This window comes from Rana temporaria, chromosome 11, assembly GCF_905171775.1.
Source record: "Rana temporaria chromosome 11, aRanTem1.1, whole genome shotgun sequence".
Taxonomy (NCBI): Eukaryota; Metazoa; Chordata; class Amphibia; order Anura; family Ranidae; genus Rana; species Rana temporaria.
Window position 1 is genome coordinate 2431195 of NC_053499.1, and position 27214 is coordinate 2458408.

Below are 27214 nucleotides of genomic sequence, written 5' to 3' on the forward strand. Positions count from 1 at the left end.
TAACGCCCCGGGGGATCAGGGTCAGGTCCTTCTCACGGAGGACCATTTGACGCAGCACCCGTTGCACGATTTTGTGATTCACTCTTTATGTGTGTGCGCATTTTTTCTTCCCCCAGGTGGAGTTTTTGGGTGTGTTTTGCACGCCACAGGCTTTTCAATAGAAAAAAAATAAATTTACGCTTATGGGATTTTTTTTACCAACAATATGAAGCAGAATACATATTTGCCTAAATTGATGAAGGAATTCGATTTAAAAAAATTTTTTTTACTGGATATGTTTTATAGCAGGAAGTAAAAAAAAAGATTTTTTTAAATTGTTGATTTTTTTGTTTATAGCGCATAAAATAAAAACAGCAGAGGTAATCAAATACCACCAAAAAAAAAAAAAAATTTATTTGGGTACAGCGTCGCAATTGTCAGTGACGCAGTGCCATATCGCAAAAAAATGGCCTGGTCATGAGGGGGGGGGGGGAACCTGTGAAACCTTACAGGGCTGAAGTGATCAAACCACCTGTTAAATACACATGCCTTTGGGGTCTGTCAGTAAAGTTGACGCTTCTTCTTCTGGGAAGGTTTTGGGCTTCAACACAATGGATGATGCACCGTGTAGAATATTTTCCTTTTGTAGTCCTGCTTCACAGGCATGCACATTATTTGTAGTGTTTTGTTTTAAGATAATAAACTTTTTTTGCATACAAAAGATGTAAAACAAATAATTTCACAGATTCCCCCCCCCCCAAAAGTATCAAATAAAAAAGTTAATAAAAAAGAAATAAAACTCTATGGAACAAAAATAATGCTGTGAAAGGATACCATGCACAGTGGAAATTGCCACTTCTAACACAGTTTGGCATGAGAGGAATCTCTAACATAGTGTGAGGTTGGCTGGCAGGGTTGTGGACGGTAGATAGGGTTGTGGTAGGGTTGTGTCACCTAGATTTCTCACCCAGGTGATTTCTAAAGGGTGTGTGTCTCTTACAGAGTAATCAAGTTTTTTGGGGTTTTCTCAGAGTGTATTAAGTTCTGTCCTAGGTCCTGGAACCTGGAGGCTTTGTAGCGTTTTTGGGTGGGATGAGTGCTATAGGATGTGTGTCTCCTACAGAGTAATCAGGTTTTTTTGTTTTTCTCAGAGTAAAGTATGTTTGGGTCCTGGAGCATGAAGGCTTTGTGGAGTTTTTGGGTGGGATGAAGTCTTCAATCCTAGGTCCGCATTTTACATGGTAACCAGTTTGACATGCGAGGGATCTCTAACCAGTGTAGGACTGTCTGGCAGGGCTGTGGATGGTAGGTAGGTAGGGCTGTGGATGGTAGGTAGGGTTGTGGTAGGGTTGTGTCACCTAGGTCTCTCACCCAGGAGAGTGCTATAGGATGTGTGTCTCTGACATCAAGTTTTTTGGGGTTTTCTCAGAGTAAAGTAAGTCCTGGGTCCCGGAGCCTGGGGGGATTTGTGGCGTTTTTGGGTGGGATGAAGTCTTCAATCCTAGGTCCACATTTTACATGGTAACCAGTTCCCATATTTAAGTTAAATTTGTTTAATCAGTTTAAATTGGTTTTCGGAATTCATTCTGTTTATTTGTTCTCAAATTTTCAGAATTCAATTCAATTTGAATAGTTTTCAAATCAATTTCAAATATTATTTGAATAGTGTGAGGTTGCCTGGCAGAGCTGTGGATGGTAGGTAGGGTTGTGGACGGTAGGTAGGGTTGTGTCACCTAGATTTCTTGCCCAGGTGAGTTCTAAAGGGTGTGTGTCTCTTACAGAGTAATCAAATTTTTGGGGTTTTCTTAGAGTAAAGTAAGTTCTGTTCTAGGTCCCGGAACCTGGAGACTTTGTAGAGCAGGGGTGTCCAAACTTTTTTCAAAGATGGCCAGATTTGATGAAGTGAACATGCTCGAGGGCCGACTATTTTGCCTGACATTATTTGAACGATAAACATTGTGTGTTTGTCCGAGCTCTAATATACGGCCCAACAAGAATTTTCCTGCCTCTGTGGCTGTGTGTGGTGAAGAGATGAGCTCGGGTGTGTTATTTGGATTTACTGTATATATTTCGTTTGTGGCCCCAACGAATCCCAGAGAGCTGCTCAGGACCAAGGATGAGCTTGGGCGTGTTATTTGGATATAGCGTATTTATCGGCGTATAACACGCACAGGCTTACCATTGCCATGAATGCAGCCTCACCATTACAACCAATGCAGCCTCGCTATTGCAACCAATGCAGCCTCACATGTGCCATAAGTACAGCCTCACATGTGCCATAAATGCAGCCTCACATGTGCCATAAGTACAGCCTCACATGTGCCTTAAGTACAGCCTCACATGTGCCATAAGTGCAGCCTCACATGTGCCATAAGTGCAGCCTTACCATTGCCATCAGTGGAGCGTGATCAATGCCCATCTGCAGACTTGGAGGGCAGAGGGAGGGGGGCGGGACGAGTGCCGACAGATTAAAAACAGGAGAATCTCTTGTTTACTCTGTGGCCTCTTTAATACAAAGTCCCGCCTCCTGATAGACAGAACAGTCGTCCAACGGCATCCCAGGAGACGAGAATTCCAATAGAGACGCTGCTGAGTAAACAGGAGATTCTCTTCATGTAATCTGACGGCGCTCTTCCTGCCCCTTTCCTGTCACCTCCAAGGCAGCACCGATAAATACGGTATATATCTTTTGTGGCCCTGGGGGCCACAAACAATGGCCCGCATACAGGTAGATTTGCCCCTTTGTTACGGAGGCGCAGGGCAGCGTTTTTGCCCTGCGCCCCCGCAAATTTACTGCGCTACACGCGATTCACGGAGCAGTAGCTCCGTAAATTGCGTGTGCGCTGCACAAAAATTCCCTGCGTAAGGGCGCCTAATGTAAATGATCCCGTAGGGGACGGGAATCATTTAAATTAGGCGCGCTCCCGCGCCGAGCGTAGAGCGCATGCTCCGTCGGGAAACTTTCCAGACGTGCATTGCGGCATATGACGTCGCAAGGACGTCATTTGCTTCAAAGTGAACGTGAATGGCGTCCAGCGCCATTCACGAATCACTTACACAAACGACGTAAAATTCAAATTTCACGACGCGGGAACGACGGGTATCCTTTAGCATTGGCTGCCCCTGCTATTAGAAGGGGGAGCCTTACACTAAACCCGCCGTACGCAAACAACGTAAACTGCGTACGCAGGGCTCGCGTAACGTTGTGAATCTGTGTTAGTATGCAATTTGCATACTATACGCTGAACACAATGGGAACGCCCCCTAGCGGTCATCGCAAGAATGCAGCCTAAGATATGCGTGGCATAAGAGCCCTATGCCACGCATATTTTAGGCTGCAGTCGGCGTAGCGATGTTCCTGAATCAGGAGCATTCGCTACGCCGGAGCAAGTCAGCAATTGCGCTGTGTAACTTATTTATTTATTTATTAAAATGCTTATAAAACACAGCGCAGTCTTACACACGTGCCTCGATGCGCTGGCGGGATAAAAACAGAACAGAAAAGGGGCAAAAACTACATCGACCAAACAAGTGACAATAAAACAATAACAATCAGTGAATAAAAAATATAAAACATACAAAGCTAAATATATAAAATTTTTGAGCTATCAAAATACTTAATATTTAAGTCACCCCGAAAGCCTGGATATATAGTCATGTTTTTAACAATCTCCTAAACTTTAGGAGATCATTTTCCAGTCTTATATGAAGGGGCAAGGAGTTCCAGAACTGAGCTCCTTGAACTTCCAGGGCCCTCCCACCGCATTTGTTTTTAGCAAATTTGGGGATGTTCAACAAAGCCAAATTCTCAGACCGCAGCGATCTGGTAGGCACATGTCTGATGAATTTTTCTCTGAGATAGCCCGGTCCAAAACCATGGATGGCCTTATGCACAAGACACTCCGTCTTAAACTGAGCCCGTTGTGCCACGGGCAGCCAGTGTAAGGCTTGTAGGGATGGAGTGATGTGGTCGTACCGGCCCACGCCCGTGAGTAGCCTGGCAGCCGCATTCTGCACCAGCTGAAGCTTGTGCAAGATGTTCTTAGACACACCCATATACAGGGCATTGCAATAATCAAGTTACATTATGGTTACACAGGCGCAATTGCTTCTTGAATCTGGGCCAATATATATATCCAAATCCCCAGGGGGGGCCATATTAAATCAACAGGGGGGCCGCATTTGGCCCGCGGGCCAGACTTTGGACATGCCTGCTCTATGAAGAAACTTAAATTGGATTGATCTGTCTCTGGATGATACCAAGCTTTGCACAGGGTAGTCCCAGACATCCTCCCAGTCTTTAGAATCCAACTGTAACTGCTGCTGTGGAAAACGTTCATTCCGTGTGGCGCTGGAACCGAAAGTAACAAACTGGTAATAAAGCCAACCCTTAGAAAATAAAATACATTTTTCATTTACAGACTGTGATATGTCCAGGACTCCACTATGGCAGCGCACCGAAGATCCCGATCAGGTTTGCTCCATACATATGACAGATTCATTTACTAACATATTTCTTACATCTTCTCCATAAACTGGGTTTCTCATCTGAAAATGAATAAATAAATAAAAGTGTTACTTGTTAAAGTCTCCTGTATACAGAACAGATCACACATAGATCTGGTGATCTTGATGAAGGGATTTGGTTGCACCATTTCTCTTCTTTATTGCACTAATGTTGCCTACCATCTTATACTTTTCAATATTATAATATTCAGGGCTTTTTTTCAGGGGGAACTTGGGGGAACTCAGTTCCACCACCTCTGGCTCAGACCCTTTGGTGCCCGCTCACCACAATCACTTGTAAACACAGAAGTCTGGTTTCTATTGGCCAGATTCAGAAAGATTTACGCCGGCGTATCAGTAGATACGCCGACGTAACTCGGAATCTGTGCCGTCCTAAGTTTAAGTGTATTCTCAAACTAAGATACACTTAAACCTAGCTAAGATACGACGGCCTGCGGCCGTCGTATCTTAGGGTTCAATATTTAGGCTGGCCGCTAGGTGGCCCTTCCGTTGAGTTTGGCGTAGAATATGTAAATGCCTAGATACGCGCCGATTCACGAACGTACGTGCGCCCGTCGCAGTAAAGATACGCCGTTTACGTAAGGCATTTTCCGGCGTAAAGTTATTCCATCAAATAGCTGGCCTAGTCAATGTTAAGTATGGCCGTCGTTCCCGCGTTGAAATTTGAAAATTTTACGTTGTTTGCGTAAGTCGTCTGTGAATGGGGCTGGACGTAATTTACGTTCACTTTCGAAACCAATACGTCCTTGCGGCGTACTTTAGAGCAATGCACACTGGGATATGTACACGGACAGCGCATGCGCCGTTCACAAAAAACGTCAATCACGTCGGGTCACCCCCCCATTAACATAAAACATGCCCCCTCATCCTCATTTGAATTAGGCACGCTTAAGCCGGCCCCATTTACGCTACGCCACCGTAAGTTAGGAGGCAAGTACTTTGTGAATACAGTACTTGCCTCTCTGACTTAAGGCGGCGTAGCATAAATACGATACTCTACGCCGCCTTAAAGATGCCGCGCCCTATTTGAATCTGGCTATCTGTTTACAAGTGAGTGGGGGTTGTGGTTGAGTTCCAGCACCTATTGTTTGAGAAAAAAAGCCCTGATAATATTATTTTCTTATCGGAAGAATATAATAAATGAGTGAGTCAGGCTCAAAATGGGAGCTCATGGACAAACTATAATCTACGCAGTGCCATATTAAGATCACACAATGTGATAAAAACAACAAAACATTTATTGTAATTCCAGATAACAAAAATTGTATAGACCATGAGATACAGTATAATGGAACCCTTAGGCCGCGTACACACGGTCGGTCCAAACCGATGAAAACGGACTGAAGGACCTTTTCATCGGTCCAAACCGATCGTGTGTGGGCCCCATCGGTCAGTTATCCTTCGGTCCAAAAATTTTAGAACTTGCTTTAAAATTGAACCGATGGACTGGTAACCGATAGGTCAAAACCGACGGTTAGTATGCAAAAGCATCGGTTAAAAACCCGCGCATGCTCAGAATCAAGTCGACGCATGCTTGGAAGCATTGAACTTCGTTTTTCTCAGCACGTCGTTGTGTTTTACATCACCGCGTTCTGATCCGATCGTTTTTTTTTAACCTATGGGGCCAGATCCACGAAGCGTTTACGCTGGCGTATCTATTGATACGCCGCGTAACTTCTAGGTTGCTCCGGAGTATCTTTGTTTTATCTTTGTTATCTTTGTTTTGTAAGACACAGATAGCGCAGATTTATGCTTGTTTTTTTTGCACAAAACAAGATACGCCTGAAGCTGGGCTGGATCCGACTGGCGTACGTCTTAGTACGCCGTCGGATCTAAGGTGCATATTTACGCTGGCCGCTAGGTGGCGCTTCCGTCGATTTCCGCGTCGAGTATGCAAATTAGCTAGATACGCCGATCCACAAACATACGTCCGGCCGGCGCATTTTTTTACGTCGTTCCCGTTAGGCTTTTTTCGGCGTAACGTTACCCCTGCTATATGAGGCGTAGCCAATGTTAAGTATGGACGTCGGGCCAGCGTCGAATTTTCCGTTGTGTACTTCGTTTGCGTAAAACGTTCGCGAATAGGGCTTTGCGTAGAATGACGTTCACGTCGAAAGCATTGGCTTGTTGCGGGTTAATTTGGAGCATGCGCACTGGGATACCCCCACGGATGGCACATGCGACGTTCAGAAAAAACGTAATTTACATCGGGTCAAGGCGTATTAACATAAAACACGCCCCCACAACTTAGCCATTTGAATTGCGCGCCCTTACGCCGACACATTTACACTACGCCGCCGTAACTTACGGCGCAAATTCTTTCAGGATACGGAAAATACGCTGAAAGTTACAGCGGCGTAGTGTATCTGAGATACGCTACGCCGGACGGAAAAATGCGCGCAGGTACGTGGATCTGGCCCATGGTGTGTAGGCACATCAGACCATCAGTCAGCTTCATCGGTTAACCGATGAGAACGGACCTTCGGACCGTTCTCATCGGATGGACTGATCGCGTGTACGCGGCCTGATGGGAAGTCTTATAAAAAAAAAATAATAATTGGCCCAGTGGTAACCAAAATCTTCATAACCACTGACACTTATGTTGACACTAAGACCCCTTTCACACTGAAGCGTTTTACAGCGTTTTAGCGCTATTAAAATGCTCATAAAATGCTCTCCATGCATCTCAATGGACCCTTTCACACTGAGTCCTGCAAGCAGCATCTTTGGAGCAGCTTTTGGGCGCTAAAAAAAAACGCTCTAAAAACGCCCCTCTCCATTGAAATGAATTGAAAGCGCTGTAAAAACGCCTTACCCTTTCACACTGAGGCGCTGCAAAAACGCCCTAAAACGTTAGGGTCTTAGCGGTGCTTTACCAGCACATTGGGATTGCAGATGAGGCTTCGCTCGAATAACGCTCGAATAGCGCACAAATAATGCTCGAATAACGCACGAATAACGCTTGAATAACGCCCCTTTCACACTGGGGCGGGAGGCGCGGTGGCGGTATAGCGCCGCTAAAAAATAGCGGCGCTATACCGTTGGAATTGCCGCGGGATTCAGCCGCTAGCGGTGCGGTATTAACCCCCGCTAGCGGCCGATAAAGGGTTAATACCGCCCGCAATGCGCCTCTGCAGAGGCGCATTGCGAGCGGTATTTCCGCGGTTTCCCATTGTTTTAAATGGGAAGGAGCGGTGAAGGAGCGGTATACACGCCGCTCCTCTCACCGCTCCAAAGATGCTGCTGACAGAAGATTTTTTTCTCTCCCGCCAGCGCATCGCCTCAGTGTGAAAGCCCTCCGGCCTTCACATTGAGGTTGCTGGGCAGGAGTTTTTCAGGCAGTACGTGATATGGAGATTCTTGGGAACAGAATGCTCCGAAGAGATCAGATTTATCATAGTGGATTTCTCATTCAGATCAACTTTACAAAAGCAACTACAGTGGAACCTCGGAGTAACTCAGTAGCTCCTTTCACACTGGGGCGTTTTTCGGGCGTTATTCAAGCGTTTTTCAAGCTCTTTGGCATTAAAAAAAGCCTGTAAAGCGTCTGAAAGAAGCCTCATCTGCAATCCCAATGTGAAAGCCCGAGTGCTTTCAGAGCCCTTTCACACTGCAAGCGCCCGAAAAGCGATGGTAAAGCGTCGCTAAGACCCCTTTCACACTGGGGGGTTTTTCAGGCGCTTTGGCGTTAAAAAAAGCTCCCTCAATGGGAAGGGGCGCTTTAGGAGCCGTGTATTCAACGCTTCTAAAGCGCTGCAAAGAAGCTGCTTGCAGGACTTTTTTTGACGCCCTGCCAGCGCAGCGCCTCAGTGTGAAAGGGGTCTAAACAAGCTTTTTGAAAGACGAGCAACTTTTTAAAAATAAGACTGACTCGGTTTGCGAGTGTTGTCTCTCAAAACGAGCAGAATTCAAGCTAATGGGGCCTGCAGTACCGCATTTGGCCTGAGTTGGGGGGGGGGGGGGTGTCGGAGCCAAGCAGAACCAAACGTCGCCGACCAGCGCCGTTCGGAAATGCATGAAAAGGCCCAAGGACAGCTCGGCTGACCTCAGAAAATCTCAGGAACTAAATCTTTCATGCCACCCGTCACGTGACCCTGTCCCTCTCTGACGCACCCTCTGCTACGTCACTGGGGAAACCCAGGCTTCCCCCTTGCGTCAGAGGGAGGCGGGGTCACGTGACGGGTGGCCCCGCCTCACCTATATAAGAAATGTCATTAGCTCCAGCCGCGTCATTCGCCGGGCTGTCTCCGGTGGAGACAGGCGGCCGGCGATGCTGCGCTCTGGATCCCGGACCTGGATGGACATCTCATCGCTGGACCCTGGTGGAGAGGAGATCACCCATCACTGGATACTGCCAACATTGGAGCGGGGAGCCGGGACCGAGAGTGGATTACCACCGCTGGATTTTTTTTTTTTTAATAAAGCACTTTTTTCCATGGTGTGTGTGTGTGTGGTTTTTACAATTATTTACTCTTCCTTCGTGAAATGGTAGAGGTACAATGTACCCCATTACCAATTCACATAGGGGGGGGCAGGATCTGGGGGTCCCCTTTGTTAAAGGGGTCTTCCAGATTCTGATAAGCCCCCCGCCCGCAGACCCCCACAACCACCGGTCAGGGTTGTAGGGATGAGGCCCTTGTCCCCATCAACATGGGGACATCCTCCCCATGTTGAGGGCATGTGGCCTGGTACGGTTCAGGAGGGGGGGTGCTCTCTCGTCCCCCCTCTTTTCTGCTCGGATAAGGGGTCTGGTGTGGATTTTTGGGGGTGCTCCACGCCTTTTTTTCTTTTAATTTGGGGTGGAGTTCCCCTTAAAATCCACGCCAGACCTGAAGGGTCTGGAATGGATATTTGGGGGGATCCCCACGTCAGGATGAGATGGGATGGGGTATGGTGGGGTGGGATAGGATGGGGGTGGGGTAGGATGAGATGGGATGGGGTATGGTGGGGTGGTATAGGATGGGATGGGCTACCTGACAGACATGGACCTACCTGACATACACAATGACTTCACCTACCTGACATACACTGACCTCACCTACCTGACATACATGGACCTACCTGACATACATGGACCTACCTGACATACACAATGACTTCACCTACCTGTTATTATGTGTCACAGCATCCATCCAGCCAGAAAGGAGGGGAGGAGAGGAGAGCCGCCCGCTCATGCACTAGTGTTGTCATATTCTGCTCCCTAGTGCATGGTGTCGAGGAGGCTTGTAATTGCCGCCTTCTGGAGTCTGCGGCGCCTATGATGGACGTCACATGTCCCGCGGTCCTGTGATTGGATCTCCAGGACGTCCATCATAGGAGCCGGGTGTACCAAGATGGCCAACCGCTGTGGAGCTAGGCCAAAGCCACAGCCTTTCCTAAGGCCGAGGCAGCGGTGCGCTCCGCGGATCACGGATCGGTCACGATCCGTTGCATCACCAGTGGCAACGGACAGCCCGTTGCGCGGGCCACATGGCAAGGTCTCGCGGGCCGGATTCGGCCCGCGGGCCTTGTGTTTGCCACCCCTGCTCTATAATGTCGAATCTTTTCTCTTTATGTAGAATAATATTGGACTAATAGAGTTAATAGGCACATTCGACCGCAACCAAAACGAAAATACCCGTAAAGCATTTTTTTTTTTTACAGATCTTTCGGTTTTCGTTTTCTGTGCTTTCGTTATCGTTTGTTAAAACGATAACGAAAATACCTGAAATTCGGACGAAAACGCATTCGGACGAAAAAAAATGCACATGTCTAGTACCTACAACATAACCACTACTTACCTTTGTACACAGTCAGAGTTCTGCCTACAGAGACGGGCCATTTCAGAGAAGCGTGTTCCACTTCTACAGCAAGCACCGCACCTTCATCTTTATCCGCACTCGGGGTGATTGTAATGGAGCAGAGACAGTTGTACATTCCAATCCAGGATTTTGCCATCTTAACGTCCATTTCGACAGATAACAATGTACGGCTTTCATCACCTTTTTCTAGAAGAGGCAGATTATGGAATTTATTGTCCCTCTGTGTGTTCAATAAGTCATTAGCAGATTTATTGGATGGTGTCTGGTCGGTGGAATCCCAGGAGGCGATAAGCTGTCTTTTAATTTCATGGCGTCTTTTCAGATATACATTTATCTGAATTTCTTTTTGTTTGAAATTTGTTATCTGACAGGTTAGAGTTGTTCTCTTCATATGGGGAATAGATCGATCACCTGAGATCTCAGATAGAGAAGGTTCACCTAGAAAACAATGAGAAGGAGTTGTGTATATATACAGTGGAACCTCAGTTTAAGAGTAACTTGGTTTGAGAGTGTTTTGATTTTCAAGCAACTGTTTTTTTTTTAATTCCGACTCGGTTTGCAAGTGTTGACTCACAAGATGAGCAGAATTCAAGCTAAATAGGCCTGCAGTACCTCATTTGGCCTGAGGTATGGGGGCGCAGAAGCCGAGCAGAGCCGAAAAACAGGCCTGCAGTACCTAATTTGGCCTGAGGTATGGGGGCGCAGAAGCCGAGCAGAGCCGAAAAACAGGCCTTCAGTACCTAATTTGGCCTGAGGTATGGGGGCGCAGAAGCCGAGCAGAGCCGAAAATAGTGTAAAAAAGGCCTACAGTACCTAATTTGGCCTGAGGTACAGGGTGGGCAGGAGCCGAGAAAAGCCGAACATTGGGATGCAGTACCTCATTTGGCCAGAGGTACAGGGGCGCAGGAAACGAGCTGAAGTGTCCTTGGGCCTTTTCGCCCCGTTCTCGGTGCTCTCTGGCACCCCCCCACCTTTGGCCACATTCGGTATTGCATCCCATTGAAGTCAATGAGGAACACATTTTTTTCGTTTCCATAGACTTCAATGGGAAAATTCGCTTTGACATGTGAGTACTTTGGATTACGAGCATTCTCCTGGAACGGATTATGCTCGTAATCCGAGGTTCAACTGTATATATATATATATATATATATATATATATATATATATATATATATATATAGTACTGTGAAGAAAGTTTTAGGCATGAAAAAAAATGCTGTGAATGAAGAATGCTTTCACATATAAAAGTGTTAATAGTTTATTTTTATCAATTAACAAAATGGAAATTAAATGAAAAGAAGAGAAACCCAAATCCAATCAATATTTGGTGGGACCAACCTTTGTATGCAGTATATATATATATATACACATACAGTATATGCACATTATTGTTTCTGTACTTTTAGACACTTACCCAATTTGAAGAATCTCCAGAAATTCACATCAAAATGCATCCCTAATAAGTATGAAATAATAATACCAGATATTGCAATATATATCTTCACTCTCACATCTACAAAAGAAAAGCACAAGAGATGTAATATTAGTCACTCCCCAATATAATGACTATAAACCTATCGCTGCATTCACACAACATTTATTGTACTTTGAACAGCCGCACCGGTCACACATCGCGGATCCGATCGTTCAATCCCGTGCGCTGTGGGTTCCTTTTTGTATTTTTGATCTCCAGGAGCAGCAAGGATTTGTGACCATTATTTATTATAACGATGGTTCAGACTTCATTTGTGTCTCTCTGGTTGTTCTCTACATTTCTATCCTACAGACGTCTACACTGTGGGAAGAGTTTTTTTACTACAACTTTATTTTAAAGAAAAATTACCTTGACCTCCAAGTAAGGCCACTCAAGGAAAAGTTACATAAGATGAGCTAAGAAAAAAAAGGGAAACTTGTAACTCCCGATGTGAACCAATGCTCAGAGTTCCCCATGCTGAAACGGGAACCTATTTAGAGAATAAAAACAAACCTTTACAACCCCTTCAACTTGCTTAATCTTCTATTACCATATACCCAATTAGATTTTTTATTAAAGCGGGAGTTCACCCTAAAGATTTTTTTAACCTTAGATTGATGCTCATTTTGTGAAGGGGAATCGGCTAGTTTTTTTAAAATCTAAGCAGTACTTACCGTATTAGAGAGCGATCTTCTCCGCCGCTTCCGGGTATGGGCTGCGGGACTGGGCGTTCCTATTTGATTGACAGGCTTCCGACAGTCGCATCTATCGCGTCACGAGTAGCCGAAAGAAGCCAAACGTCGGTGCGGCTCTATACGGCGCCTGCGCACCGACGTTGGGCTACTTTTGGAAAATCGTGACGCGATGGATGCGACCGTCGGAAGCCTGTCGGAAGCCTGTCAATCAAATAGGAACGCCCAGTCCGGAAGCGGCGGAGAAGATCTCTCTATAAAACGGTAAGTACTGCTTCGATTTAAAAAAAACTACCTGATTCCCCTAGACAAAATGAGCCTCAATCTAAGGTTAAAAATTAACATTTGCGGGTGAACCTCCACTTTGACTTGCCGCAGCTTTTTTTTCCCTTTTTTTCAATTCATTTATGTGTGTATCCCACATTAAGCTGCTTCCTTTTTGCTGTCTTAGGCTGCATTCACACTACAACGCGGCGTATTTTACCACGAATTGCCGCGACAAATTGCGGCATTTTGTCCCGCGATTTGCTGCGACAAAACGCAGTAAAATACGCCGCGGTAACATACACAGGAGGGGTGATCAACATTGTCAGCTATGGCCGAACGCCAAAAGCCGCCTGAAAAAAAGGTCCGGGACTTGTTTTGGGTTTCAGGCGTTTTGCCATTCGGCGTGAAGATGTGAACCATCTCCATAGCCGACAATGTAAACTCACCCCTCCAGCGTATCAGGGGCTGCTGCGGCGTCGCGCTTCAGGCGTATATACGCCTAGGTGTGAATGGGCACTAAGTCTAGCGCGGTTTCTTTTTTACTATACAATGTTTTGCTAGTGCCTGGATGGCAAGGATTTATATTATGTTTTTGATTGTGTTATTTTCATGCAAACTTTAAAAATAATACTGGCTACAAGTCAGATTTTAAAGCAGAGTTTGGGCGAAAAAAAAATTATTAAAAGTCAGCAGCTACAAATATTGCAGCTGCTGACTTTTAATATATGAACACTTTACCTGTCCTGGGCACCCCGCAATGTCAGGTCCCGAAGCTGATTTATCTCTTGGTTTTCAGGTGCTGCCGCCGCCATCTTTGGTAAAGGAATCAGTAAGTGAAGCCTTGTGGCTTCACTTGGTTCCCTACTGTTCATGCGCGAGTCGCTCTGCGCGTCCTAACTGGTCCCTGCTGTCTTCTGGGACTTGTGTGTGGGGGGGGTCGGCGACGGACGTGGCGTAGGTCACCACGGTGATCTATGCCCGGAAGTGGGAGCAAATAGTTGTATTACACAGGTATCTGCTCCCTCCTCCCCCCTGAAAGGTGCCAAATGTGACACCGGAGGGGAGGATTCCTAAAAGCGAAAGTTTCATTTTTTGGTGGAACTCCGCTTTAAGAAGCCTGCCATTTGGACTACCCTTTTTCCCAAGGAAGTTGATCCCCATTGAGCTAACCCCTGACAATATATATATATATATATATATATATATTGTGACAGGAAGTCAGGTAAATCTGTGGGTGTTGTCACAAACGGGAGATACATTTCTGCCTTGTTTAGACAATACACCAATTGTTATTAGGCGTCGGCTCCAAAAGTAGCCAGGAAAGGTTTAAGGGCGTTGGAAAACTTCAGCTGTTCAGAATGAGGCAATTAAGGCCTCTATAAGTAATCCAGAGGATTACCACTGATTTGCTGCATCCTGAGGCTTTGTGAGTAAGGAGAGCAGTAGCTGAAAGTCTTCTGAGGAGGTGAGGTGGTGATTGATTTTTCTGTGTGATAAAAATCAAAAAGAGACTATTGTTTTTCTGCTGTATGACCAGCGGTGTCTGCCCAGCACTAGGCTGTGCCAGACTCCATAGATTTATGGAGTTTGGATGCTTGCACTTGTTTCCAGCAAGATGGAAGAATAAACCAAAATCTTTGTTTTTCAACCATCTTCGACTGCCTGTCTGTATAAATTCAGTGTGTAGTGAACCCATCCAGGGGGTCACACACCCCGCTACTGAGCTAATCCCTTACAATATACACACACATACATACACACAAGGTTTCCCAGCAGAACATTGCGAAAAGTGTCACACTGCTTCTGCCGGATTGTCTTCTCCCCATAGTGCTGATTTCTTGGTAGTGTGAATGCATATTGATAAAGGTAAATCTATTGCTACATTTTTGTAAGTGATGTATAAATATATCTGATTATATACATTTTTTTATACAGTTTGCTCCATGTAGTAATGTCCTTCCTGATGAAGCCAGTTATGGTGAAACATGTTGAAGACACTACTTGAAGTCTTCACTTATCCCACATGAAGATATCTGTATAGAATGAACCTCTGTACCAAATGCATACTGATTATATATGATTGTGATGTTAATATATGTTGGCACCGCTAAAGTCCTGCTTACATTTCCTATATTTAGGACTTTCACAAACTTACCATCAGTAGCCACCAGGGAGCTTATTAATGCAACAATCAAGTATACTATCATGATGCATGATGCAACAAAAATAAACCTCAAAACAGTATATATCCATGGTCTCCTTCCTATAAAAGAAAAGCACAATAAGAAATCATTTTAATTCTGCATGTCTGAAATACTTCCTTCACACTTCTGCATTCACTGACTATAAACCGACATCTATAAGGTTTGTTTCTTTATAACAGCTACACATCCTATACTGTGAGGATCGGATTGTACAACTCTCCATATTCCATTCAAGAAGGAGTTTTTTTTTTAATCATGCTCTGCCCCAGGATGCCTCTTGTCTGGTGAAGAGGGAACTGGTCTCGGTTCAGATCTCAGGAGAATCCAGAGTACCTAAATTGGCTGATCAGAACTCCCCACCAGCACTGCCACTCCTCCCAACTCCCCGCCAGCACTGCCACTCATCCCAACTCCCCACCAGCACTGCAACTCATCCCAACTCCCCGCCAGCACTGCCACTCATCCCAACTCCCCGCCAGCACTGCCACTCATCCCAACTCCCCGCCAGCACTGCCACTCATCCCAACTCCCCGCCAGCACTGCCACTCATCCCAACTCCCCGCCAGCACTGCCACTCATCCCAACTCCCCGCCAGCACTGCCACTCATCCCAACTCCCCGCCAGCACTGCCACTCATCCCAACTCCCCGCCAGCACTGCCACTCATCCCAACTCCCCACCAGCACTGCCACTCATCCCAACTCCCTGCCAGCACTGCCACTCATCCCAACTGCCCGACAGCACTGCCACTCCTCCCAACTCCCCGCCAGCACTGCCACTCATCCCAACTCCCCGCCAGCACTGCCACTCATCCCAACTCCCCGCCAGCACTGCCACTCATTCCAACTCCCTGCCAGGAATGCCACTCATTCCAACTCCCTGCCAGCACTGCCACTCATCCCAACTGCCCGACAGCACTGCCACTCATCCCAACTCCCCACCAGCACTGCCACTCATCCCAACTCCCTATCAACACTGCCACTCATCCCAACTCACCGCCAGCACTGCCACTCATCACAACTCCCTATCAACACTGCCACTCATCCCAACTCCCCGCCAGCACTGCCACTCATCCCAACTCCCCGCCAGCACTGCCACTCATCCCAACTCCCCACCCAGCACTGCCACTCATTCCAACTCCCCGCCAGGAATGCCACTCATCCCAACTCCCCTCCAGCACTGCCACTCATCCCAACTCCCCGCCAGCACTGCCACTCATCCCAACTCCCCACCAGCACTGCCACTCATCCAAACTCCCCCCACCAAGGAGTAAGAGAAGGAATAAAAATAGAGAATACATGGGAGAAGGAGGAAAACGTGGAGGAACAAAGAAAAAGGGAGAGAAAGAAGAAATTAGGATAGAGAGAGATAAAAGGGAAAGAAAGAAAAACAAAGAAAGAGTGGAACATCCTAAATTGTATCATAAGAGGTTTTAATACTGTACGAGTGGAAGGGATCCAGGGAGCGCTAAATGTCCGTAGGTTAGGGGCGCAAATTACTTGTCTTGCCTTGGGTGCTGACAACCCACGCTACAAAAATAATTTTACTGTTAGGGGTCCCCACAACTTGGGAAATGTTATCAAGGGGTCATGGAACTAGAAGGTTGAGAACCACTGGCCTAGAGGATCCTCTGGTTCCTAATTAATCTGATATCACATGTTCTGGTATCTGAGGTTGTATAATAGTGCTAATGACAAATACACACCTTACATTGTATATGGGCTTCCACACCAAATGTCAGTAACTTACCTTTTTTAAAATACATCTTCAAAAAGTATGTTAAAAACGTGATTACGCAAAAAGCAAACAAAGAAAAAACAATATCCTTTAATGGACTCCAGCCTAAAAAGGAAAAACACAATAAACATTATTTCAATCCCACATGTCTGGAGATCTGAACCCCAACACTTCTATATCTACTGACTGTACATTTATCATTGCATTTGTAACATTTATTTTACTTCCACCAGCTGATCTCACAATATGATCCAATCCTACAACTCTTCAGAACTCAGAAATATTACACATTTATTTTAGCGAGTAGGGATGAGCTTCTGGTTTGGATCAACCCTGAGCTCAACCCAAAAACAGTCTGTTTGCAGTTTGGCTAATAGGCCCAAAAAGTTTCAGATATAGGGGGGTTGCCACCTTTTCATCATGCCAAACCCGAACACTTTAGCGATGCTTATCATGGCAATTTTATTTTTTGCAGTATACTGTACACTACAGGATTGTAAAAGACCTTTGACACGTTTCGGTGCCCCAAAAAGAGTAATAATGTGGCGCACATAGTGCGCTGTGACAGATAGTGGATGTGCAAGGACTGCAGGGGGTGATCAGAATGGAACCCCCACCCAGAAATATGGGAACTTTCATACCTCCCCCTCTAGATAAGGAATACATGTAGCTAAGAGGAATTTAGGGGGTGATCAAATGGGAATACAAGAACTCCCCTCCCACCCCCACCAGTTAAAAAAGACCCCAGCTGGGAGGACTTCAGGGGGGTTGATAAGAGACGACCCCTCTCCAGGAACATAAGAGCCCCCTTCTGTTAAAGAAGACCCCAGCATCTGCACACAAGGTGAAATAGGTGGGTGGTAGTGGAGGGGAGGCCCAAGTCAACTTTTGCATCGGGGCCCACAAGCTTCAAGCTACGCCTCTGCCTGCTCACCTCTGTGTAAATAAACAGTAAGCTTGTATCTCCTCACAACCCGATCAGACAGCTCTATTCCACGTTATCTACTTGGTAAGATAAGGAATCAATATAAATAGAAGCAGGCTGTTATCTCCTCTACACCTGACCAAACGACTCCAATCTTTCTCTCCTCTTTGATAAATGACCCCGTACTCACAGCTCTCCTCGGATTATATATATATTGAAGTAGAAAGGACAAACATAGTGTACTTTGTATGGAAAAGTTTATTGCCTAACCCAGTGTAGCGCCCCCTTACTTTCAGTAAAGGTGCTACGCTAAAGTTAGTGGGGAATGAGAGAGATAATTTGCTCTCATTCCGAATTATGTTAAATTTGGCTGTCGCCAAATCTGGATTGTTCTGTTGGTCAGACTGCGTTCTCTGGCGCCACCATCCCTGGGCGGCAGGTGGCGCCAGAGAGGTCCAGGCGGAGCAGCTTCTTCTCAGCAGCCAATTAGAGGAGTTTTCCCTCGCGGGGCATGCTGGGGAGGAGTATTTCTGTGTCGAAAGCCGTTGTTCTTGGTTCTTTGCGGGTTCCTGGTTCCAGGTGCGGCACCCACCTTTAGGGTGTGCGCACATCGCAGGCCCCACCACTATGGCCTACCTGGCCTGGGGTCGCGTGCTACGCGGAGTTCCTGATTTTGGGCCCTCACGGCTTGGAGCAACTGATGCTACCAGGGGCCCCAGTGACTTACTGGGTCCCCAGCTCTACTGAAGAGATCCTAAGCTACGTGCTGTGCGGTGGGGGATCGGCTCAAGGAGAACCCATAGGCAGGTTATCTAAGAGACTTGAACGAACCATCGGGGATCTGGGTGACCGAACACTGACAGATAACCTTAGCACTGTCAGACGGTGACCCCAAGGAGAAAGACTGGGGAGGATTCACTCTGCTGTTCACCATTGTCAGCATTGAGCCTGTGGCAGAGGCCTCATCTGGCATCTTATTTAAAATCAGAGCCAAGTCAGTGGCAGTGACTTGTTCTTCCCAGCAACTTTAAAGTGACACTTCGGCTGCCAGGCTCGTGGCAGGAGTCTGTCCGGAGGCACTTCACCCACTCTGGCTAGAGTGGCGACGAACTGTATCTACTACTACTGAGAGCACGATTGCTTTCCTCTTATCCAAGCCTGATACCGCAAAGTTCTTTTACTTCATCAACCTTTTCTCTCTATCTCATGTTGATGTTGGTCGTGTTGGGCCGAGAAATAAAGCATTCAGAAAACCTTACTCACTGATTGGACATTCGTTTGCTGCTCTACTCACTACAATCACCCCTAGACAACGATTAGAGGTAACTTAATACGCTGATCCCAAAACAACCAGCGACTCCTGAGGGGGTAGCGCTACACCAGGTGAAAAAAGTGTATGTAATATCAGGCCCGGCTCACCAGGTGAGACTTCGGTAAGCGTCACAGAACTCTACCTCTCTCCTACTCGCATATCGCCAAATGATAGGCTTCCTCAGTAGCAGTGAGAAAGATTGGAGCCTTTGCGCGGGTGGAGAGGAGATAACAGCCTGCTTCTATCTATATTGACTCCTTATCTCACTAGGGAGGAAACAAGGAGTGGAGCTGCCTGGCCGGGTTGTGAGGAGATACAAGCCTACTCTATATTTACACGGAGGAGAGCGGGCCCCTTGCTTGGTGGAGGATTATCACATTGTTTTAAAAGTTCAGAGGACTGTTCACATTGTTATTTATTTATTCACTTATTGACTGTTTTTGGACACATTAAAGCAATTCACAGAGGAATTTATTTACAGAGGACTGTTTTCTTAGTTTTTGGGTATTATATAAATCATTTTGAATTATTATTATTATTATTATTATACAGGATTTATATAGAGCCAACAGTTTGTGCAGCACTTTACAACATGAGGGCAGACAGTACAGTTACAATACAATTAAATACCGGAGGGATCAGAGTGTCCCGCTCGTTAGAGCTTACAATCTAGAAGGGGGGGTCAAGTGGAATGAAAGTTAACAGCTGTAGGGGGTGATCAGATGGAAAAAATGAAAATACAGTTGTTAGATGTGGGTAAGATAGGCTTCTCTGAAGAGGAGGGTTTTCAGGGATCCTCTAAAATCTAATAGAGTAGGAGATAATCGCATTGGGGTAAGGAGTTCCATAGGATTAGAGAGGCTCTGGAAAAGTCCTGGAGGCGAGCATGGGAGGAGGTGATGAGGAAGCTAGAGAGCAGGAGGTCTTGAGAGGAACCAAAAGAATGAATACGTTGGTATTTAGAGACTAGGTTAGTAATGTAGCTGGGGGCAGAGTTGTGGATGGCTTTGTAAGTAGTTAGTATTTTGAATTTAATTAATTGTGTGAGCGGAAGCCAGTGGAGGGATTGACAGAGAGGAGTAGCAGTGGATGATTCTGGCAGCAGCATTCATGATGGATTGAATGGGGATAGACTATGTAAAGGTAAGCCAATGAGGAGGGAATTTTCATTAATCAAGGCGAGTAATGACCAGGGAGTGAATTAAGAGCTTTGTTGTGTAATTGGTTAGAAAGGGGCATATTTTGGAGATGTTTCAAAAGGTTGAGGCGGCAAGATTTGGACAGTGATTGGACGTGGGGCTTAAAGGAGAGTTCAGATTCCAGGCATTGGTTTGAGCTGGAGCTGCCCGAGCTAGAATGGGGCAGAGGGTTCCGTGCCACCAAACCCCGCAGCTCCAGAGAGCGTTCACTGGATATCACGCCATGGGCGGATATCCCGCAGTCAAGTTGGGAAGTTGCAGTACCCAAAGGTAGTGACACCAGAGAGACTGCTCCGATCCCAGCTACACTGCCTGTGTCAAGGAGAGCTCTGGACACTCTCGTTATGCCGGGACTGGGACACTCCCGTACGCTGCCAAAACTAGCCCGTCTTCAGCGGATCGTCATGAAGAAGGTAGCCCTGGATTATGGGTGGGAGTTCCCATATGTGCCTGCAGCCTCATGAAGCTGATTGAAAAGATGAGAGATGAATCATTTTCAATATTTTTTTATTATCAAAAAAGTACAAAATACAAATTGTTTCAAGAAATTTAAAATATGAGCTCTGGTCGCAATATAAAACAACGAACAATATCCATCAAAGATATAGAATGCACGTTTACAATGATATTGAGTGCGTTATTGTTGTGGAAATTTCAAGATGTATTTAATATGTATTGTCATAGTGTCACCCAGTGTTTAGTACTTCCGCAACCCGATCTAAAGAGCTGACTGGGGCAGTCTGAGACTGGTTGAATCTCGTCTGGTAGTAGAAAATGTCTTGAGGTTGGAGTGTGATGTTTGCGGCGTGGGCATATGTCCGCCAGCGAGGGGCCCTCTGTGCATTAGCACGGACGATCGCTGAGGAGGGGATATGCTCGCTCCGCAAGGACATTAGTGGTTATAGGCGGATGTGCGCTCTTGACTCTGCTGTGTCTGATTAGCATGGTCGGGATTCGTAGCGCACGCCTGTAGATGGCCTCCATTCCACCTACAATAATGGTATAATCTGAATATGCGTTATTCTATGAAATAGCGCAAAATAAGGATTCTATCAGCGGTAATATGAGAGCTTGTGAACGTTTTTGGAGTTGGGGAAGGAGTCCATGTTTTAAAAGCAATAAGGCTTTGTTTGCTACAAGGAATATATGTGTTCCATGTCCGGACACGCCCATAAGACTTTAGCCAGCATTGTATTCATGTATTGTATTCATGTATTGTATCATTGTATTCATGTATTGTATTCATTGTATTCATGTATTGTATTCATTGTATAGGACATCCTGTTAGAGGGATGTCCTTATATGGTGCTTGCTGTGTGGAGGGGACATCCTGTGATGACCGCTCCCATGGGGGAGGTGATTATCTGCTATAGCGAGCACTTCCTGTTTGTGAGAATGAAAGGAGCCGTGAGGAGCTGGGCAGCCCAATGGTGGCTGTGATGGCGAACTGAGAACAAGATGGTGGTGCTTGGTTATTGAATGAATGGCAGACCGAATGCATGGTGAGTGAACCTTTTAGCTTAAAGATGGATTATTTCACTAAGATGGAGTGTGTGCTTACTAGCACAGGCAGAATGGCGATGTGCTCTGCATACAACCAATTCTGTCACATCAGTTATATATGTGACATTACATATGAGTACCTGATATGTAATGTCACATATATAACTCAATATCATTGTAAATGTGTGTAACGGAATGGCCCGTGATACCCAGAGACTTTTGAAGGATGGGGGGTACTCCTGTGCCAGCTTCACTAATGACTCTTGGGTCATCCTATGTCCCTTTTGGGCATAGGATGACTGAGAACTGATATCTCGGATTACATGAGATGCAGACATTAATGATAATTCATATATTGCAGGATATCTTGAGATATTACAAGTTGTTTATTCTGACCCCAACAGGTCAATAGGACAGTATTCATTCATATGGGGACACGTAATGATGAGATGTTAATTGAGTCGGGCTCCTAAGATATTTCATTGTCTATTGTGTGATGCTAATTACACTGTATTGTGTGGAAGTTCTATTGATGATAGATATGTGTTGGCAGTCTGAAAGGTCAGATGTCTGGCTTCTCAGGTGTAGTGGATTAGCATGTTTATTAAAAGAATGTGTTTTATGTAGCAGGTGCAATAAGCTGGAGTCATAACACCTGCCATGTCAGCTGTAGTAATTAACTCCTCTAGAGGCAGTGCCAGAATGTCTGTCTGGAATGTGGATTGGGGGGGAACTCGTTAAGCACCCATTGCGTGATGTTTTGGGTGGAGAGTTTCATTGTCCCTGTGATTACTGTAGCATGCTTGTAACTGTATATAACAAGGCTGAGTTACCATTAAAGGATTCATTTGTTTGAACCAGAGAGAACAGAGCTGTGTGTCTCGTCTTTATTCTGGGGAATGGAATGGGTCCTGTCTGCTGGATTGTCGGATAAGCTGTCGTGGTTGGTGGAATGGAATATCGTAAACGGTGTTAACCCCTGACCGTTACAATGTGCATTCTATATCATTGATAGATATTGTTCGTTGTTTTATATTGGAACCAGAGCTCATATTTAAAATTTCTTTAAACAATTAGTATTTTGTACTTTTTTGATAATAAAAAAAATTGAAAATTATTCATACTTTGAGGATCTTCTTTGCTGCTAAAAAAAAAAACCCTTGGCGAAACTTTCCGATTTCAGATATCATATTCTAACCCTACTTACCTGGCATGATAAATTTGAGAGTCAATTCCTCCTTCAGGGATCTGTGGCTCACAATACAGGAAAATTCATCTCCAGGTTCAATTCCAGTAGATTGCCTCACAGTCAGCAGACTGGTCACATTGAACGTCCCATCGCTGTTCCTCAGCGGTATTTTGAGAGAAACATCTCTATCCAAAGATGAGATGGTGTCCGTAGTTATACTGTATTTAACCCATCGGACCTTCACAGTTTCTGGGTAAAAATTGTTGATTTCACAAAAAACAGATCCCGGGATTCCGGCTTCAATGTGTTTATCATAATTCAGTGCAGCCTGCGGTATAACTGTACAAGGAAAGACACACTGTTATTTATTGTTTCTATATTAAAGTATATATGAACCGTCTTGTACAACAACCCATTCAGCTAAAAGTAGAAATGAAAGGTAAAACATATAGATAGATATGGTGTATAGATAGAAAAAAACATAAATATTTTTATTTATTTTTTTATAAGTGATCACATTCCCTCTGATCTCAGCTGCATAGATTGCTGGGAGGGGGGGTGAGCAAACTGATCTGCAGTCAGGTTCTCTGCAAGGATTTTTGCCAACTCAGGCGAAGGTACATTTCCCCCCCCCCTACACGCACACGTGCACACGCGCACACACACGCACCATGCATTATATATGTATATATATCAGACCCCCCTCAACTAACTACAGACCCCCCTCCCGCAGTATGGATCCCCCTCACTCAATGGGAATACAAACATCTCATGACTCCGTACAAGCTCCACATCTAAGTCACCACTATTGAAATGTTTTGAGGCTCTTCCTCTTCATCAGAGTAGCAGCGATGTTCAAGCCACCGTATTGAGGAAGAATATTGAAACATGTCATTGCTGGAGACTTAGATTATGCCTCGTACACACGACCTGTTTTCCCGGCAGGAAAACTGCGGGAAAAAAAATAGAACTTGTTTCCTGCCGAGAAAACCGGTAGCTTGTAGCTTGTAACTTGTACAGTTATACCGCAGACTGCACTGAATTATGATAAACACATTGAAGCCGGAATCCCGGGATCTGTTTTTTGTGAAATCAACAATTTTTACCCAGAAGCTGTGAAGGTCCGATGGGTTAAATACAGTATAACTACGGACACCATCTCATCTTTGGATAGAGATGTTTCTCTCAAAAAACGGAGGGCCAGATTCACAGCGGAGATACGACGGAGTATCTCAGATACTCCGTTGTATCTCTCAGGCCCCATACTCACGAGCAAACATGTCTGCTGAAACTGGCCCGCAGGCCAGTTTCAGCAGACATGTTTGGTCGTGTGTGGGCGCGAGCGGGCCGAATTCCAGCAAACATTTGCCCGCCGGGCCTTTTCCCAGCGGACAAATATTCCTGGACTTGTTTTAAAACAGCCCGCTGGAATTCAGCCCGCTCGGACATGTACGGTCGTCAGTACAGACCTACCGTACATGTCCAGGCGCCCGCCGTCCCTCGCATGCGTCGAATGACTTCGACGCATGCGTGGAAGCATTTTAAAGGCGGGCCGCGCACGTCGCCGCGTCATTGTCGCGGCGACACCGCGTCATCGACGCGGCGACACCGCGGACACGCCCCGCGTATTGTTTACGCGCGGACTTCTGTACGATGGTGTGTACAACCATCGTACAGAAGCCCTCTGGCAGACATGTATGGTGAAAACGGTCCGACGGACCGCTTTCACCATACATGTTTGTCCGTGTGTACCCGGCCTCAGAGTATCTATGCGACTGGTTCATAGAATTAGTTACGCATAGATAGCCCTAAGATCCGACATGTGTAATTGTTTTACACTGTCGGATCTTAGGATGCAGTACCGCGGCCGCCGCTGGGGGGAGTTTGCTTCGTATTCCAGCGTCGGGTATGCAAATTAGCAGTTACGGCGATCCACGACGGATTTTCGCGTTCGGTACATCGTCGCTAGTATAGTTTCCCGTCGCAATTTTAGGCGTTGTTTGACCTGCCCTAACTTTAGACAGCACACGTATGTGCTGTTTAAAGTATGGCCGTCGTTCCCGCGTCGAAATTTAAAATTTTTGTTGTCTTGCGTAAAACGTCCGGGAATACGAAAGTACGCTACGCACGTCGCCGCCGTTCGAAAAAATGACGTCACTTCGCGCAAAGCACGGCGGGAATTTCGAAACGGAGCATGCGCAGTAGGTCCGGCGCGGGAGCGCGCCTAATTTAAATGGCACACGCCCATTTGAATTACGCGGGCTTACGCCGGAGGCCGCCAGCGTAGGTTTTCATTGCAAGTGCTTTGTGAATCAGGCACTTGCAATGAAAACATGTGGCGGTGTAACGTATCTACCATACGTTACGCCGCCGCTAGTCTACGCGAATCTGACCCGTAGTTTTTTACAACCCAAAAAATGGTCGTGTGTACGCGGCCTCAGAGTCTTTTCTTGCTGTTATCACTGTGTACCTGATACATGAAGAGTAGATGTAGCGGAGCCGCCATCAGGAGTGACGATAACAGAGCAACGATATTCCCCTTCATCTGTGATCTGAATGTTGGGTATATAAAGACTGGCGTTGCCTTGTTGGAAGTCACTGTCATTGATGTGAGATCCGTTCCTCCATGATTGATGGTGGGAATCATGAAATTGATGAACCTTGTGTTCAGTTCCATTTTGTAATCTGTGACTCCAGACAACTGATACTTTCTTTAGATTCAGTGGTATAAGGACACCAGACAGCAGACAAGGGATGGTGACATCTTTTCCTCTCAGGCCCCATACTCACGACCAAACATGTCTGCTGAAACTGGTCCGCGGACCAGTTTCAGCGGACATGTTCATTCGTGTGTAGGCAGTAACGTACTGAATTCCAGCAAACAATCGTCGGCCAGACCGTTTTCCAACGAACAACTGTTTCCTGGTCTTGCTTTAAAACAGTCTGCTGGAATCGTGTCCGTCAGACATGTTCGGTCGTCTGTACATAAAAGCAGCGTACAAAAACCCCGCGCATGCTCAGTCCAAATGAGGAGACGGGAGCGCTCGTTCAGGTAAAACTCGCGTTTCTTTGGGATATGGCACATTCGTCATTAGAAACCTTTTATTCTAGCAAGAGAACAATGTCTTAAAAAGGCGCACTAAACCACATTTTCAAGCCTCGTTTTATTAATTCTTCTCTTGCTAGAATAACCCCGTTCTCTTGCTGATGCAATTTCAATAGAGTTGTCCCATACTGAAATGTCACATTTCTTGCTTGTGATGTAATCCTTTAATAATGTTTTCTCTGCCAGACGTGTGTTTTGGTTGGTGGTCCTCCATAATTTAGAGTAGTCATTTTTGTAAAGGAATGTGCATTTATTAATTTTTTTTTGTTGTTTCTAGTTATGTCACCATTTAAACTAATTTTTTTTTACATGTTTTTTTCAAATTTTTTTTTTTTTTTTTTTTTTTTGGTGTTTCATTAGAGAATATTAAACCATGTTGGCACACCAAATGTCCCCCCCCCCCCAAGGAGTGTGTCCTTTGTAAATTACCCATTGTATATTTATTAAAGGTTTGCTGCCTAATAATCCCCACAGTATAACAAACAATAGACATGTTTTCAAATGAAAGCAAAAAGCCTTTTATTCAGGCAAATGTCATCACAAAAAATAAAAAGAACGGCAGCACTAGAATAGATAGCAAACTATATGCAAACTTGCATTTCCAACATGGTGAAGGATAAACTTCCAAGCCTCAGGAGCCAAACACAAAAATATGAAGCAGCAGCACACAAACAAAGGAACCCAAACTGTGGTAGTACAAACAAGATGTCCTTTATGTGGAAGGAAATGGAAGGCAGAAAATCAACGTTTCCTCCTCTTTCCAGCCTTCCCTCCAGGCAGCCTTCCAGCGGATCGAACACGGGGTCTTGCAGGTGGGGTTGATGTGGCAGCAGGAGGATGGTGTTCCGCAAGCCGGGCCGGGTCACATAGCCCAGTGTCTGGGGTCAGCAGGCCCCTCTGCATCCACCAAAGGACCTGGTTCATCAGGGCCTTTGCCAGTCTTCTCTGGTCCTCCTCCCCTTCATTTAAATCATGGGCCAATGAGGCACTGAAGGCCTCTGTGGGGTTGAGGGGGGCCCTCATGATGGCGCTTGCCTCCTGGATCATGCGGAGGCTTGCCTCCTCCACAGGCCTCAACTGCCTCCTTCGGCCTGATGGCCTCACCTGGGGGGGAGAAGACTGGCTGGTGGTGGTTCTCCTGGCCGGGTGGACCTGCTGCAGGCCACTGGGCCCAGCCTCCTCCTGGCTGCCACTGACCCCGGCCTCCTCCTGGCTGCCACTGACCCCGGCCTCCTCCTGGCTGCCACTGACCCCGGCCTCCTCCTGGCTGCCACTGACCCCGGCCTCCTCCTGGCTG

At 46.0% G+C, this 27214-nt stretch overlaps 1 protein-coding gene across 1 annotated transcript; it reads right to left on the reverse strand.

Moving 5' to 3' along the window:
- Nucleotides 1-3931: 3931 nt before the first annotated feature.
- Nucleotides 3932-25579, reverse strand: LOC120916955. The gene is made up of 7 exons (XM_040327893.1): nt 25282-25579; nt 22830-23150; nt 16696-16788; nt 14899-15006; nt 11725-11823; nt 10287-10745; nt 3932-4527 (listed from the first exon to the last, which is right to left on the reverse strand). Exons 2-7 carry the CDS (start codon nt 22834-22836, stop codon nt 4478-4480), a joined length of 816 nt encoding a protein of 271 aa, XP_040183827.1. The 5' UTR covers nt 22837-23150; nt 25282-25579; the 3' UTR covers nt 3932-4477.
- Between the last annotated feature and the right edge of the window lie 1635 nt (nt 25580-27214).

Excerpts from the sequence above, each read along its gene's own strand:
- LOC120916955 (XM_040327893.1), bottom strand. Across the intron at positions 15,007-16,695 it reads GAAGATGTATTTTAAAAAAG|GAAGGAGACCATGGATATAT; the intron begins GTAAGTTACTGA and ends TTTCTTTTATAG. Across the intron at positions 11,824-14,898 it reads CTCCCTGGTGGCTACTGATG|ATGTGAGAGTGAAGATATAT; the intron begins GTAAGTTTGTGA and ends TTTCTTTTGTAG.